The sequence below is a fragment of the Anser cygnoides genome, chromosome 10 (assembly GCF_040182565.1).
Source record: "Anser cygnoides isolate HZ-2024a breed goose chromosome 10, Taihu_goose_T2T_genome, whole genome shotgun sequence".
NCBI lineage: Eukaryota > Metazoa > Chordata > Aves > Anseriformes > Anatidae > Anser > Anser cygnoides.
In genome coordinates, this window is record NC_089882.1 from 14,131,380 (window position 1) to 14,148,608 (window position 17,229).

Here is a 17,229-nt window from a genome sequence, read left to right on the forward strand (position 1 = left end):
GGGAGAGCGGGTGAGGCGGCTCCTCCTCGCCCGGGGGTCGTGGCCCGGCTCTGGGTGAGGGCTGGGGGCGCTGCTTCTCTCCTCGCCACGGGGAGCTCCGGTTTGCTCCCGGTGGTCTTGTGCCCCCGCTGAGGGGGGGCGGGCTGCCCCAGCCGGCAGCGAGTGCAGCTCACAGAGCTGAGGTGAGGCTTCCCGCGAGGGGTTTCTAGGTACTGGTCCTGGAAGTAGCAAGGGCAGGCTTTTACCCCCGAGTGTATTTTGACAAATTCTTTCAGTTACCTGTGTAATGGCTAAATAACTCCATTTTGTGTGTCTAAGGTACTTATGTAAACATCTGAGGCTTTAATTTGACTTCCAGTATGCTATATGTACGCTGTACATATGATCTAATAGCTTCCTCCTGAGCTTGGGGCTACTGATTTGAGGAATAAACTTCATCTCCTCAGCAGTCAGCTTCGTGCCCTCACAGAACTCCCCCACAGCTCTCGCACCTGTGCCATCCCATGGCCTGTGGTTCACCTGTTGCACCTTCTGTATGATGCTTAAATGCTTGAGATGGAGAACACTTGTATGAAATCTCAGAGGACCTCAGAGCTGGCTGTTCTACTGACTTGTCCTTGTAGATACAGGGGTTATTCCCTGAAAAGAGGGAAATCTTCCCACCAATGCATCATGTATGATGATAAAGCTGTTGCCGCGTCTGTGATGCCCAGGGTTAACAGACTAACAGAGCATGATGCAGGCCTGTTTGTGCAAGGGGATGCGGCTGTCTCAGCTCTGCTACCAGCTGCCAGGCAGAATTACAAAGGTAGTTGTGCGATGATACAAAATAGAGGGGGGCTTTTGGGAAGGGTGGGTGTAGTGGCTGAGGCTGCAGAAGCTTGGTGAGCACTATATGTGCTGTTCGTTCCCTTTCGGTCCAACAGCTTCCGTTAGTTTTGATATGTGTCATTCAGCAAAGACTTTCCTATTTGTTTTTTTCTTTTTCTGCTAACTTGTTCTGTCAGTTTATATTTACATAATCTAGTTTAAAATTGTAATTACAATATAATTGTGCACACATGTAGTTCAACACCTTTGTAAGGGTATCCACTTAGACAACTGTTTTAGCTAGGAATTTTTGAATCCAATAAATACAAGCTATCCTTTAAATAATTAAAAAAGCATGTATACTTTTGGATTCTGTACGTCCTTTCAGGGTCATATTAGTCACAGAATACAAATGCCTAATATGTACTGAACTGTAGACATTTTTTTGTAAAAGAGCAAATATACAACTTTGATTTCTCTAGTGTATTGGGCTGCTGCAAGTGTTGTGGGTATGTCTGGTCAGAGTTCAAGTTTCTGCCAGTTCTGAAGGAATAATTAGCAAGTCTTCGAAGAGCTCTGGAGGCAGCGATATTGTTAGCAGAAAGTTCAGGCCAGCTATGGCACTCCTTTAATAAGAGCTAGCAATGGGTGAAATATGTAGTCTTTTGTTAACTTTACTGAAATCTGACCATATGCTCCATGTTATCTTGTTTGAAATTGCAGCCAGGCCTTTTTTTTTTTTTTTTTTTGGGAGACCATGGCATTTCAAAGTCTATTTATTAATATTTCCTTATTTTCTTTTGTGAAGGTCAGGGTATAGGAATATACACTGAGACAAAAAAATAGAGAATTGCTGTTAATATTCATTATAACTTAGAAGAAATGTAAAGATCAGCTATACTACATAAGAAATACTAATTTAATTAGAGATTGTCTGATAAAAATGGGTAGCACATATTTAACGAGAGAAAACAAAACCAGAAGGTTTTTAACTTTTTTTTTGTCTACAACAGTATGTCTCAAAAATAGAATTGGACTAGAACTTAAAACTTCAGGCTGCTAGGAACCATGTCTAGTCAGTAAATAGAATCCACTGCCGTGATGAAGGTGCAATTTTAGTACTAACCTACAGCATTCATTATGAAAATGGCTTGGGTTTGTATTTGCAGTAGAAGAGGGTATTTCAATATTAAAACAAAATCCACTAAACAATTGTTTACTTGATGGATGTGAGACTGGCTTCTCCCTCTTACTTGCTCAAGTTACTATCACTTGAAGAGGTTTATTGTCATCCTTAAGCTTTGAAAGGTTTGGCACATCTCATTGTACTGATTGTTTTACTCATTCCATATGCTTGTAGAGCATCGTACTGAAATTGCAGTTAGAGGGGGAAAAAGTACATTTGGGTGAAGGAAAATAAACGATAATCCTTTAGACCACACAGGATTAATTGTTTATTTGTCAGGAAGAGAGGAATACAAGAAGAACTACCGTAAAGTTTATGACTGAACTCAAATAGCTTAGAAGATCTATAATAATTGATGTCTGATGTGTTATGATCCATCATTGTGAGGAAATATTGAACCTCAACCTTAACATGATTTTTGTGAGCTCGGATAGTTAACACATCTATTAAAGAGGGAGGGTAAAATAATTGTGTTGCAAAGCTTGAGTCTCCTTTCTCCTTTGTCCATTCCATGAGATATAAGTCAGTGTTAGGCCATTCTGCCCATCTCATGTTATAGGTGCTCTGAGTATAATTTAATATTTCACTAGCCAGTTAACCAGAAAAAATAATACCTGTCACTAACGGTCTGAACTGTTATTCCCCAGGTTTAATCAACTCATTTTACCAACATTTCTTTTGCCCCCCTGTTTGAGGTCTCCTGTTTGGCACAGACGTCATGTGATACCCGATGTGGGAGCTGGAGACTTGAGAGCTGTTTTCCTAGACTAAATGTTTGAGGTTACAGGACGTGGCCTAGTTTCACATAAGCTTTCAAATTTCAGTGGGACATGCTGAATCCTGAAACTGTCAAATAGTGTATTATTTTTGGAGTGAGAGAGAGTACGTGTGTGTGAGTGTGTGAATGACCTTTACATTTTTACTCTATCCTGAAAGTCTGACTTCCTGCCCTTTCTCCCATGAGTCCATAAACTTTAGCAATTAAACTGAACACTTTTAAAGGAAGAAATTCAGTACAGAAGAAAAGAACTGGGAAGGGGAATGGTGTATCGAGGACAAAACAAGGAGAACAGCTAAATGCTATAAACTGGTTGCTTTGTGATGGATATAGAAAAATATGGAGAAGCTGGGATTCTTTCATTTTGCCATGTTTGCCTCTCCATCTTAGTAAGGTCAAGATCTGTGTGTGTTTTTTCTTTCCTGCAAAAGAAGCTGAAAGGTTTTTCCTACTTGTCATCAAAGCAGTAGGAGTGATGACTCATAACAAATGCCATCTCTTTATTCCCAAATCCTTAATTCTGCAAACTTTGTGAGCAACTGCCTCTCTTAGTGCTGAATAAAATTGTCCACATGTTTATCAAATATCTCCTCGCTATCGGTGACAGAAGTGTATTCATGTTACTGGTACAACATGTCCCCCAGTCTTGCAAAAAGCTGTGCGTTCAGGTGATATATAGCAAAATCTGATCCACAAACTATAAATTCCTGTATACAGAGGTACGTGCTGAGTGGTAACAACAAAACTGTGGACGCTGCAGCAAACTTGTATTTTTTTCCCACTGAAGTGCAAGTTGTTTACAAATAATTTCCCTTCTATACAAGGATAAATGCCTTCTCTGTCTAGAGAGTTGGAAGTCTTTTCTGTGTCTAAAGAAAGAAAAATAAGAATAAGCCCAAGTTCCTACCTAATATCCCTCCTTCTTGTGGGTCATTTAAGAGTATAGCGCTATAAAGGAAATGCCACCATTTGTATGGGATCAGTAGGATTAAATCCATTTTGCTATAGATTTTTATCTTCTTCATGACATCACCTTAGCAAAACCAATTCTTCCCCCCCCCGAGTTCTGTGCAGTATCTCTCTAGTTACGGTTACAGCTTTTTGTTTCATTGGTAAGTTGGCAGTCCAAGCAAAACGGCTCACACCTGAGCTCTTGCTGTAGCCTGTTAGGCTGTGTAGGCCATTGAAATGGGCATTTCCTTTATCTCATTGCCAATTTTTACAAGAATTGTAGGAGCTTTAAGACCTCTATACTCTGTCAAAGCTTGCTGACAGTGGTGGGTATTTTAGGTGTCTGGAGTACTGTTGGATAATGCCTCTTCTGGATGGGAATCGGACCTTTTTTCACCTTTTCTTCTGAAGCTATCTAGTAATTAATGTTAAAAGAATTAAATGGTATGTAATATGATGCAGGGATATCTGTGTGGATTATGATATTGTAGGGCCTTTTCTTGTGGGAATAGAAGTATACTTTCCATTAACTTTGCAAGTATGTATTGATATAACAGATTGAGACATTCAGGGCAGTGAAATGCACATGAGCTATGAAGCCTTATGATTTCACAGGAAACTATTCAAAGCCTGGGAACTTGGTCTGAAAAGTGACATTATGCTTAATTCAGCTCCCATGACAGAGCTCCCATCAAGCTGAACTATTCTGCTAAAGAAACCTATTAACCAGGCTAGCTCAGTGCATTGGCAGTACTCCTTGTGAGTTTCTTTCCTTCCTTTAGGGAGATAGTTTTCTTTCAAATAGCACTGCATGCTAGGAATGTCTGCTTTTTTTTTTTTTTTCTCTCCTGTGCCACTGACTCATTGACTCTGGCATCTTGACTTCTGCATTTTTGGCTAGGAGGGAGGGGTAATTTGTACCCAGATTTAAAGCTCTGTAAACCCTTTCATATTGAAAAGATATGAAGCAACCTTCTTTGTAAGAAAGCCTGGTGTTGAGAGTCAAAACCTAAAATAAATCCATGATGCTGAAAATAACCTCAGGCAAGTCATCTTACCCTTCTGGCCCAATTTTATAATTAGTTTGTGAGCTATGAATGCTAAATGCCATTAGCAATACATATTATTGCATAAGGTGAGCAAAAACTGTTCTCAAAACAACTCCGTATAGTGCAGGTCTAGTCTATTTGGACACCTGTGTATGGCCTATAACAGTTCCATTATTGTTTTCTTGGCTTGTAAACAGCTGTTATCATTTGAAATAGTACTTAGGACTACTTAGTAGTTGTTACTGAAAATGCAGAGCACATGTCTTGATGCTTGTGTTAAGTGTTGTGACCAGCATTTGGCCCTGCATGCCTCATGGGATATCAATAAAGGGATATCAGTAAAGCCAGGTGACTTAAACTAGTGAAATGTGCTCCTGCCCTTATCCTATTACATGCTCCCAGGCCTCAGATGATTGTCTACCTGGTTGGTGGTGGTTGGTTTTGTTGGTTTGCTGGAGAGCTGTTCAGTACTGCTATTGATCTTGATTGTTCTTAATTCCTTCAAGGTATGATTTTTAGGAAGTATCCTGCGCCAAGTAGGTATATTTGCAGGAGAAGGAATTATGTAAACCCAGAAATCAGTGAATAAAAGTAAAAAGAATGAATTATCTAACTATTTTGTGTGTGTGTGTGTGTGTGTGTTAATTTGCAATGTCTGTCCAACTTCAAAACCAAATTTCAGCCCTGTACTTCCATCGGCACCCACATATCCTTGCAGGCAGGACAAAGGTGTGCTGTGCCAGTGAGTGGGCCAAGCTGAGTGGCCCTACAGTGACTAATTAGCGTGGGCAAGACAGCGGGCAGGGACAATTAGGGAAATCCATTCCCGAGGTGTTCAGCAGGTGCTCACGGCTCCCTCCAGCTGTGGTTAGGCCTGGCCCTGACTAGCCCCAGGCCACCTGAAGAGGGGCCACCAGCTGTTTGGTGTATGAAGTCATTGGGTTTAATTGCTGCTCCTAGATAAGGAGGCACTGGAAGGGGTTGTGGGGTAGCTCTGCATGGAGTGCCGTGAGGTGAGTTGGGGGCTTTTGTCAGGAGTTGGGTGTTTTTTTGTTGCTGCAGGTGTGGCTGTGAGCTGTGGTGCCGTGAGGTGAGTTGGGGTTTTTTATTGGGACTTGGGTGGGTTTTGCCACTGTGGATGTGGTTGTGACCCATCACAACACATGTGGCTGCTTCGTTGCCTCTCTGGGCCACCCTTTGGTGTATGTACCACAACCACGATGCCCTCGCTGCTCTTTTACACCACTTTTACTTCACGGCGGAGGAAGGCTCCCAGCCCGCGCAGGGCAGACCCGCTGGGCGCCGGGAGGCGGCTGCGCCTCTCCCCGCTCCGCGCCCGCCTCAGGCACCGCGGGGCCGGGCCCGGCTCCGGCTGCGGCTCTGCCCGGGCCCGAGGCCGCGGAACGGCGGCGGCGGTGCCGGCGTTGCCGCAGGGGCGCTGTTGGGACGGACCCGGCCGGCTGCGGCGCCGCCATGGCCGCCGTGCCCCGCGTCCTCAACGTTAACGTGGGCGTCCTGGGCCACATCGACAGCGGCAAGACGGCGCTGGCCAGGGCGCTCAGCACCACCGGCTCCACCGCCGCCTTCGACCGGGCTCCGCAGAGCCGGGCGCGGGGCATCACGCTGGACCTGGGCTTCTCCTGCTTCCGCACCGCCCTGCCGCCGCAGCTCGGCCCGGGGCCCGGCGAGCTTCAGTTCACCCTGGTCGACTGCCCGGGGCACGCCTCCCTCATCCGCACCATCATCGGCGGTAAGGGGCAGCGGGGGCGGCCTCCCCTCCCCGGCCCGGTGCGGCGGGGCTCGGGCTCGGGTCGGGGCTGGCACAGGTTTGGTGGCCTTGTCACCCATCCCCGGGGCCCCTCCAGCACAAGCCCTGCACTCCGAGGAAGGCTGGCTGGAGAGAGGAGTGCTCCGGTGGTCTTGGCGCAGGCCTGCCCGGTTTGCTTGCAAGCCCTTGGACAAAAGTTTTGTTGCATCCAGAGTCTGTTTGTGGTATGGAAGTGTAATATTAGCTTCGTTCCCCCCCCCGGTTGAAGCTGCCAGGTTGGTATCCCCTGTGCTGAGAGCTGTGGTGCACTTGGTGGGTGTGCACGTGTGTCAGACCCTGCTGGTGCGAAGGCCGAGGGCTTCTCATGAAAATTGTAGGGTTAGAAAGCATCAAGTGGGTTTTAGTCATCTTCTGTTTTAGTCTTCATTGAGAATACACGGAGATTCATCTGGCTGGCTTTAGAGGTTGTTTTAGGTTAGCTCACCTTGTTCTGTGAGGAATAGCACCTCCCACCTCTATCTCTTCCAGAAAGTTGAGAGGCTGTTGGTGCGTGACAGGGATTGTGGCTGCAGGCAATGCAAAGTAGTCCCAGGCTGATAACCTGAAGCTACAGGGGCTTCAGAAAATTCAGTTCCCGTGCATTTGTTGTGCTAGTGCCTCCTTAGTGTCTGGGAGGTGGTAGTTTTGTAACGCGATGTACGCGTCCTGGCAGCTACGCTGAGGTTCAGGCCAAGTTACTCTTCACAATGTATGAGTTACCCCATTTTGAGCAGTCATAATACATGTAAGTGGTGTTAGCAGTAACAACATTGTACTGCTTGCATTTCTTTTGGGTAGAATAATAAATACTTCACTTCTTGATTTCTGCAGCGCTGTCAGTGTGTGCTCCATAGCTGGAAGAGAGGAGTGGCTGTGTGCCGAATCCCTGAAATCTGTGGTCTTTGAGTCTTTTGTACTTTACAGTCTGTTACTGGGCTTAAGTAATTGTAAGCACCTGATTATCTTCTGAAGAGCAAAGTTTATTTTGGCGAATGGTAGCTTTTCTTGGACGCGCTGGTAGAGTGACTTGTAGATAGACACTCCTTTCTTTAGGAAACAACTAATCTGAGCGGGGTGAACTTTTTCTGAAGAGGACTCAGGAAGCCCTGGAGAAATAGCTTCTGTTATCACTTAGTTTTGAGTGCTTATTTGATACATGGACTTCTTATTGCTTCCTATTTATTGTTTTTATGAAGAACTTTACAGCATTTAGTCACAGCTGTCTAAGTCGGTTGAATAAGTTAATCAAAAAACATTATTGATGGGCTGTGCTGGGAGAAGAAAGGATGTGGATTAGACTGGTTGAATGATAATTTTCTTCCCAGCAAGCATGATTCTGTACAGGTAGCAATCCATAAGCTTGTCAAACTTGCTTAGTTCCAATTATACCACATTACGTATTTTAATGAAAATATTTGATTCGTATGACTTACTGCAATCCTATATATTAAACAGAATTGCAAAGAAAATGCAGTATTGTGTTAATACTGAGAGCTAGAAACTTCAGCTGCATGCTTGATAGCATACACATAAATCTTGATGTTGGATGCTTATTTGTTTTTACTACCAGGTTTAAAAAGTGAGACCTTGTTGTTAAAACCTGATCTATGCTGCTGGGACTATTCAGGGCACTTGCAATTTTAGTATGTTTTGGTGAAACTGAAGTATATCATATGTAATAGGATACATCCTTCAGTATTTTGATATTGCCACCCTTTCCAGCTTTTCAGAAGTGGAAAGCCAGGCCTCCCGGATCACGGTACTTTAAAATTTAGATTTTCATCTTCTTCCTCGGCATAAGTGTTCAGGGTTTGCCATTCCAAGCATTTTCACTGCAACTAAGAAGGCTACTGCTCTTTTTTAGATGCTATGATTTTCCTCTTATGTTTTCTATTTCTAAGGCTGTTAAATAAAATATCAGAGCAAAATGTTCTATCTTCCTGTGTTAATTCTGCACGTCAGAGTTCCCACAGATCTTGAAAATACTGCTCTTCTGAAATTAAGTCCTGAGATTTCTGTAGCTTGAGTTAACCTACAGAAAAATGGGAGGTAGAGGGTCTGCAATAAAGGGAGCAGGATGTGAGGAACTGGAAGGGGGATGAGAAGAGGGCAGTTTTATCCTCATCCGTGTGCAGCTTTTGCTGTTGGGGCTACAGGTGTGAAAATATGCTGCTGCATGCTCTTGTTTGAAGCTCTTTGTTTCATTGAAGGTTCTGTAAACTGGTTGGATCCCCTTCGAATGCCCCACCATGGGGGGTTGCTGTCTGCTGTGGCTGGGTAGCAGTGGCTTTATTCAGTTTGTTAAATCTGCCACTGGGCAACTAGCTCAAGAGGCTCCTTCTCAGGAGCTTTTTACCGGCTTCACAAGAGCAACCAGCAGCCTGTCATACTCTCTACCCAGCATCTTTTCTGTGCTCCCAAAATGCTCTAAGGGTTAATTCCTCTCCTGTGCGAGGCTGATAAACCCACTTACAGATCAGCTGAAACTATTTACTGTTCTTTAACATATTTTTGAATCTGGCTAGTTCTTGAAGGGCATTTTTCATGGCTGAATATAGTATTGCATTTTTGTCATGCTACGCTAGGTAGCACTTGACCTTGCAAATACTTTTCACAGTCACTCACAGGATGCTTATTTAGAGACAATACCTTAGGATTAAGTGAATGCAGAATATTTGAGCAGTAACCAAATGGAATGGAAAATGGAAGTCATATTTCATTCTCTGTGGCTGCATTTTTCTTACGAAGCTTGTCCTTGAAAAGAAAACCTATCGAATGCTAAATCAAGTGTTTTGTTTTTTTCTAACCTGCATGCTAGGAATTGGAAATGTTGTAGACAGTTCCACCCAAGTTACTTTCTTAAAGTTTTATTTGGAAGGTGATAGTCAAGCCTGGAATGGAATAAGCGATGGGCACTTGACTTAGTACATCATGTTTTTTGCTTGTATTTAAACCACACTGGTTTATTCTTCCACCACAGACTTTTGTGTGTCTGATGTCGCAAGGAGGTATTAAGTTACTTTGGATAGTTTCATGGTTTGGACTCTGCTGTGTACTTCATTTAGTTGCATTATTCTCCTGAACAAAAGGAACAGAACTTTTTTTCCCTAGTATTTTATACTAATTTCAAGAGTTCCCTTGCTGTAGCAGGAGGTAGTCTTTCAGATAACGAGCAGTACAACAAGTGCTGTTTGTATTTATGGCTGTTTGTAGTCAAATTGCTAAACAGAAAACAAACCTGAATAACTGAATTTTAATGGTCAATTCCTTAGCTTGTTGCAAGCAGCAAGAGGCACTTGTATCAGCTGTGCTTGCCTTTTGCACTGAACGAATGACTGCGAAGTGTAACGCTGTTTTCCTCCATTGCTAGGGAGAGTTAAGAGGTGTCTTGTCAAAATTTCATGCTCACTGAGGTGAAGTAGTCTCTGTCAGTGCTGTGTTTTTTAAACTTCCATCCTTGTGTTAGATCTCGGCTCTCCAGTCTTCGGCAAAACCGATGTTAACCAAATTGAAGTAAAACAAGACTTGCTTTTAGGTTTGTGTGTCACAGACCCGTGCATCCAGAACGGTGTCTCAGATGAGTTCAGCAGCAGGGGATGCCCGCAGAGAGGTTATACGAGTTAATCTTCCAGAAGAAATTCAATCCCCATATTTCATCTTAGGACCACTTTGCGTAGCAAAGTAGTCTAACCAGTAGCAGATTTTTTACTTGCTGATGGTTAATTTCATGCCCTACAAAGGGTCAGCACACTAATACAGAAGAACATGATTACCTCACCCCAGCTTCCCCCACACACATGCACTGAGGGGATCCTGCGGGGTTTGTTTTAGGTGAGCTGTTGTCAGATGCGTTCTGTTCAGCTCTGAGATGGGTTCTCAAAAGAACTCCTACAGAAGAAAGGTGTTTTTTTTTTTTTTTTTTAACCCCATCAAGTTCAAAGGACGGAGTAGCCTTATAGGGTTTTAATTGGAAAGCTACTGCGTGACCCTGGTTGTCTAAACCTGTGGGGGAATTCTGGCGAACTTGTAGTTTTGTAATCCTTGTGCTTTGCTGAACCTTTGACCTCTTTACTTTATAACCAGAGCTTCATTGTCACCATTTGTCCCTGCAGTTCCTTTCAAAGAAAACTGCCTTGCAAGTGTCTGTTTCCACTTTGCTGCTGTGTTCCGTTAAGGAAGGGTATTAATTCATACCTGATACATCGGAGGGGCCAAGACTTTTGAACTTGCACAAGAGCTTGGGGAGGGGGAAATGAGCATAGCGAAAGCACGTCTTGCTGATGCAAATGAGTACAATGAAAACAGTCTTGGGAGATCAAGGGGAATGTGGGCTTGCTACCAGCATCCAAAGTCGGTCAGATGCAGATTATTTGTAAGATTAACACAGCGCCAAAAGAAGGTACTTTTATCGCAGACTTGTTGTTTTGATGAAGTTGTTGTAAGCTTTTAAGAGGATTTGTAATCTCAGGGTTACCTGTACATTACTGTCAAGAAAATATGCTGCCATCAGTGCCAACTTTTGCTTGTTGACACCTTTGTGAAGATACAACTGTTTTTTTGGTTTTTTTTTTCATCCCAGGTGAGAGAGAGAGCTTTATGTATAGTTTTAGAGTGGTATATATATCTTACATTATATGTATGGATTACTGTGAATTTTCATGGAGGCTTCTTGATGTTGGTTGTTGAGGGGAAGCCTGTTTTCTGGAGGACAGAGAGCTTTGTGGTGGTCAGCAGCTACTCATCTGGTCAGGAAGGTCGCTGGAGGGATTTGAGGACTTGCCTGCCAGCCTGAAGTGAGAATAACATAACAAGCAACCTTGTTTTGTTGAAAATATTAAAGTACAAGTCCCATGTAATGTAGCTTTTCTTCTTGAGGTTTGATGCAGTGGAAATGCTCACGAGTCAAGAGTTCACCATTTCCAGCTAGCACTCTCTAAACCCTAGTAAACTTGTTGGATTCATGGTCCTTCTAAATTGCTGACATTGCTTTGTGTTAAAAATGCAAATAAACTTTTTTTTTTTTCTGTGAATGAAAAGCCTTTCTCTTGAAATTGAGTGCTGTTTTTTAATTCACTTCGAGGAATTTGGTTGGAGCCTGCTACTTGTCAGACAAATTAAAGGACTATTTTTATTGAAATTTTTAAATTAAAACCCTTTTTTTCTATTAAGTAACTGTATCTAAAGAAGAGGCAGCTGGTATAAAAACAGCAATGCTCTAAAAAGCCCTCTCCCCAACCCCCTGAAATGCAGCTGTGTCTACAGGATATTTCGGCGCACAAGAGGGCAGTGTTTGCTTGCGATGTAGGATCTTAATGATCAGTATGTAGGGTAACAGGCCAGCATGGATGGGGTGACCTTACTTGGAAATGAAACAAAATCAAGTAGAAGATTTAGAACTCAACTGGTGCTTAACTTTCTCCTTCCTAAAGAAAACGACCCCTGTCTTTTCAGGAAGGTTAGTCTTACTTCATTTACAATTTGAATAGCGTTTTTATACCTTAAGCAGTAAAAATGCATAGGGTGTCGTCTTCTATATTTCATGACAGGCAGGTAACCCCGATGAGATGGAACAACTGGTTTTCATTGAAGTTGCATGTGAGGGGGATGACACTTCATCCACATAAAGGGCCAGTCTTTTTTTATTTTACAACTATGGAAGATTAGCTAATTTAACCTGTAAAGCAATTGGAAATGTGGGAACCATGAAACTTAGTATGCAACTCCTTTATTTTCTTCCCTGCTTTCCCATGTCATTTAACCCTGTAAAAGCAAGGTAGTTGTACTAAATCTATTCTGAATTGTTTCTGTGCTGTAGAGGGCTGCTTGTGTATTAGGAGTAGAATGAAACTTGTTTTTAGGTGTGTGCACCAGATACTTTAAAACAGAACGGTGGTCGTTGTGGAATTTTATCTACCTGTATTATAACCTGAATTGTTCTACTCTTCCATTACTTTTCCCTTCCTTCTTGTTTTTGTGCATATTAATGCTTTTTTGAGTGCAGTAACAGTGAGGCTAGTTTACTTGCCGGTTATGACTTCTATTTTATGTTCTTCTGTGCTTTTTTGACTTGAAGCTAACTTCCACATTAGTTGCACAGGTTCAATGTGCTCCTAAAGTACACATCAACTGTTCAGTAATATCAGAGAGAAAATCAAGAAGAGCCTTCCTTTTTGTTCTATGGGCTTAAAAGAAAGCCCTCATCTTCTGATCTCAAAAGTTATATTGAATAATTGCCTCCTCTTTTACTCTAGAGTTCTGTCATGTTTCGTGTAGTGTTTCTAGGATTCAGCTTTTAAAAAGAGCATATTGTCTGAAGATGTGATCTATAATTTAATTCTCCATCTTAAATGTAGACTGTAAATGAGTGGCTTTATTGAACCATGTTTGAATGTTAAATTCTCTTGCTAATACGGGATAATTTTTCTGCAAAGCTTGTGAATGGTTGTGTGTGCATACTTACATACAACAAAATTGTGCTAATTCACACTTCATTCTTTGACCCAAAAACTTGACAGCTTCTCAGGAAAACATAATAACCAAGTGCTGTAATGGTGCTGAGTAAGTCTGTTTGATCGCTCTCACTATTGATGTAAAAACAGAATTTCTTTGTTCCATCATACTGTGTGCTAGCATTCATCAAATAACTGCATGCCTTTTCATTTCACTTTTGCGTCATGTTTCTTCTTGCTTGAGATTTTGTAAGCTCTCTGGGAGAGTGGTCGAGCTTTATTAATCTTTTTTAGGAGTTTTTAAATATCAGCTAATACGAAGTCTTAGAATAGATTTTACTCAGGTATTTATAACATTTGTAAAATATGAAGCACCCTTATAATTTAGTTTGACAACAGTAATTTTTAAAGCCTATTTTTTAAAGTAGTATTTTTACTGATGATGGATCTGTTTGCTTGCTAAATAGTCCAATTTAGCAATTCACAGTGGTCTGCTTACTAAAGCAGTTTGATTAGGTTCTACCGTATTTGTTCTACAGCTTGCTTTAGAAGCTGTCTTCAATTACTAGATGCTAGATACAAGTTGAATGATATATTGCTTATGTATAGAACCCACTTTTAATAACTAGTTCAGCTTGATGGAGCCATGAACTTTGCTTCCTTAATAGGTCTGGGGGTTTTGTGTGTTTTTTTACTAGTAATAATAGTGTATGTTCTTGGATGGCTGTAGTAGCGTTCTTCAAAGCCCTTAGAAAAACAAAATGCAGATGGAAAAATCTAGGGTACGATGCTAAAGCAGACGTGCAGCAGATCTTCCAGCTAAGAAAGCAAGCCAGATCTGCACATTGTCATTGTTAATGTCCGTAAGTGGAATAAATAGTTGTTCCTGCGGTGTGGCAGCTAGTTGTTTTCTGTCTGGGAACCCTGAGGTTGGCCTGGCAAGCAGAAGAGCAAGGACAGATGTTCAGTGGTGGTGATTTCCAGCTGGATTCTTGAACGCGTTGTGTTCTGTGGGTCACAGCTCATAACAGAGCAAAACTGAGCGAGAGCTCCAGCAAAGAAAGACTCGAACAGCTCGTACGATAGCTATGATTGCAAAGATACTGTGCATTCTGTGAGAATGTATTCCCAGTGCTATCTGTAAAATTCAGATTAAATAGCCATTCTGAAGTGCTTCCTTTAAACTGTTTGCTTCCAAAAGCGTTGCAGGCTAAGTAAATACCAATAATTCTTATTTCCCATCTCCTTATCAGTTATTCTACCAAAATGTTCTTGCACAGCCTATCTAATCACTTCCAAGTGAACATGAAATGGTTAGTGTTGGCTTCCAATTTGAATTACGATCTCTGTTTCAAACTTAAGCTGATTAATTTTACATTAGATCGTAATTATCGGCTTTACCAGCACGAGGGGTGGTTGCAGCCAGACTCCATATATGAGGAATATGACAGCGGAACAAGTTGGTGAGTAGTGGAAGAAAAGGAAATAAGAGAGTTTAAACAAAAATGAGCTAGTTGCGTTCAGCAGCACCGCAAGGGTAAAGGATGACATGGGAGAGTTGAAATTTTTTTTTAATCCAAGTTTGGGTTTTGAGATTTATAGAATTTGACCTAGGTGAGAAACCAGGCCTCTCACCCCAGCCTGGAGAGACGAGATGATTCATTGGGACTTAATGTTTTGTTTGCTTAAAAACTTCGTATTTTCTTTCAATTCTTGCCATAAAAGGATCATGAATGTTGTTTTGTTGACTGTAGATCTGCTTTTTCTGCAGTGCCAGAAAAGTAAATTTAATCCAATCCCCTGTAGCGTTTTTTTTTGTCTTCTGTGCCAAAGTTTTCCTTTGTTTTATGTCGTCTTTGGGATGCAACATGTGGTTGGCATGTAGCAGTAGTTGGTGCTCTCACATCTTGGGCACTCTTCTTCATTGTGGAATTTCACCTCAATTTGTTGTGCAAAGTTTCAACTGTCTTTTATTTCCATTAAATGTATTGTAGAGCAGGTGGGCGTATTTTAGAGATGATTCCTTCATCTGTAAAATTTGAAATGGTCTTTGAGGACCTGTTGGCTAAGGAAAGCTATAGAAATACTAGAACTGTTGATGGTACTGTCCAATTATATTAACCAGGGTAGGCAAGGGAAAATGTCTTTTGTTGCAGGCGTTTATTCATACTTAAACCTACTTTGGTTATATTAAACACTTCCCTTCCAGCATTATTGCTTTGGAGAAGAAAGTTTCCAAAGTATACAAAAGCTGCATTTGGAGAAAGAAACAAAATTATTGTATTTTCTCTTTTTTTGGGATCAAGAGGGGGAGGGAAAATGGTTTCCTTGTATTTAACCGTGCCGTTGGATGGAAGACAAAGCTCAGTCTCTCTTGCTGACTAATGTCATCATCGAGGCATTTTTTTCTCCCACGGAGCAATTTTGTCTCCATTGAGACCCCCACAGCCATTGGCAAGACCGTGGCCCGAGATTAAATCTCATGCTTGGGTGAAATTCTAATGACTGTAATTGTTTCCTCTTTTCAAGTCTGTGGTCCCCTCATCAAAGAGTGGTGCGGAAATTATGCATTTATGTTGTAAAAGGGGAGGTCATGATTACCTGAACCTGTGGTTGACTTTGGGGGATTCTGTGTCGTGTTCTGGCAGTGGTTATCCACGCTGACATTCCAGTATGTGAAATGATTTAAAGCGTGGCTTAGACTACGCGTGTAAATGAACGGGGGCAGGTCTCAGCCCTCCCTGGGTTTGGGATGCTCTTGTTTGCTGCCATGTACTATCAGCGGGTTGTAACCACTCCGACGGCAGCGGTGGCAGCTCTGGTGTCTTCATTTATCTCAATAGGAGTGAAGGAAAAGCAGTCAGTGTGGCTTGGGGGAGCTTTCTGCACCTGACCCGCTGCAATTCCCAGCATATCGTAGCCATGAAATCGTGCTGGGTTTGTCTCCCCCCAACAGGAGGGCTCAGAATTTACCAGCTGGGTGGGTCACCGTTAACCCTCGTGCTTTGGCAGTTAGCGATGGTGTCTGAGCCCTTCAGCTTCTGAAGGGGTTGCACCAGCACGGTAGGGCTGCGCGTGGAGGCTCAGCAGGTAAACGCGGGGGAGTGGGGATCATTCCGTGCGGTTCTATAGAGGTGGCTTGCTCAGTCCTACAGGGCTGGAGCGCGCACACATCCGTGTCACAGTGCGATGGAAGGGTTCAGAGAAGCGTTTGTGTTGTCTGACCTTACCATGCAGTTCTACGTGTGTGCAATTTTGGAACCATAGCATCCTCGAACTTCTCTGGAGATTTATGGAAAAAAAAATCCTATACTGTGCATTAAGCACAAACTTTTGGAGTTTGTACTTAAATAGTTTATGAAGCAGCCTTTAAAGTTTTTAGAATAACTGACCAAGAGATACTTTGTTAGAGAATAAAGAAAATAGTTCAAATGCCATTTAATTTTTTTCTAGGCTGCTCTCAGGGACTAAAGAAACCCCGAAACATAAAGTCACTTTAAAAAGCATTCAGCATCAGAATATCTTCCTGATCTCAGTGAGACGAGTATTCAAAAGCACAACAACAAATCCCACGTGCCACCAGTGCTGGTCACCTAAGTGACCAGCTTCAGGCACGTGACATTGAAACTTTGGCCTGTGTCTGGTGATATTACAACTGGCAATTTTTACTTATATCTGGCGATACAAGTGGAAAAAAAAAAAGGCTTATCACCTTTTCTCTCTCTCTCATATATATTAAAAAAAACTCCTTAATGCCTGAAAAAAAATTTTAGACCAAAATGGTGTGTAAATGCACATATGTATGTATACACATAAAATGTATTTAAAAAAAATGAAGTTTTGCTGATCATGTTTATCCTTGAATATGGCATACTGGATATTTCTAAATATTCAAAAGCCATGAATTGGGCATCCCTAAAGAAATTTTGTTCTTTCAGTTTGCTTACTTTATAAATTTTTCACCTTATGCTGGGGGACCACCATTGCTTACCCTGAGTGGGCTTTTCACCTACAGCTGAGATCCTCCCATGTTTTCAGTCCTGCTGATGAAGTTGCGATGGTCGGTGATGTTTACCCATGTATCTTATTGAGCTTGCCCTTTAGTCTGTGCTGTGTATCAGGATATCCAGTAGTGCTATGTTCTGTCCAAAGCTTTTTTTTTTTTAACTGGAATCTCTTGTGGAAGAGATTCCCTTGTC

General features: G+C 42.1%; 1 protein-coding gene across 6 annotated transcripts in view; it reads left to right on the forward strand.

Annotated features, from left to right (window-relative positions):
• The window catches only part of EEFSEC (eukaryotic elongation factor, selenocysteine-tRNA specific), a 166,556-nt gene that overhangs the window by 33,831 nt on the left and 115,496 nt on the right, over positions 1–17,229 (forward strand). Inside the window, exon 1 of one of the 6 annotated variants that reach the window (XM_048073346.2) lies at positions 38–182. The exons of 1 other annotated variant lie outside the window; for it this stretch is intronic. Coding sequence is in view for 3 of the 5 variants with exons in the window: in XM_048073337.2 (XP_047929294.2) it covers positions 6,248–6,524 (277 nt within the window). In the remaining 2 variants the exon portion in view is untranslated. Of the gene's footprint in view, positions 1–37; positions 183–304; positions 809–5,764; positions 5,788–6,119; positions 6,525–17,229 lie in introns of those variants that run through there. 4 more of the 6 variants (XM_048073315.2, XM_048073351.2, XM_048073337.2 and 1 more) reach the window with 4 other exon arrangements.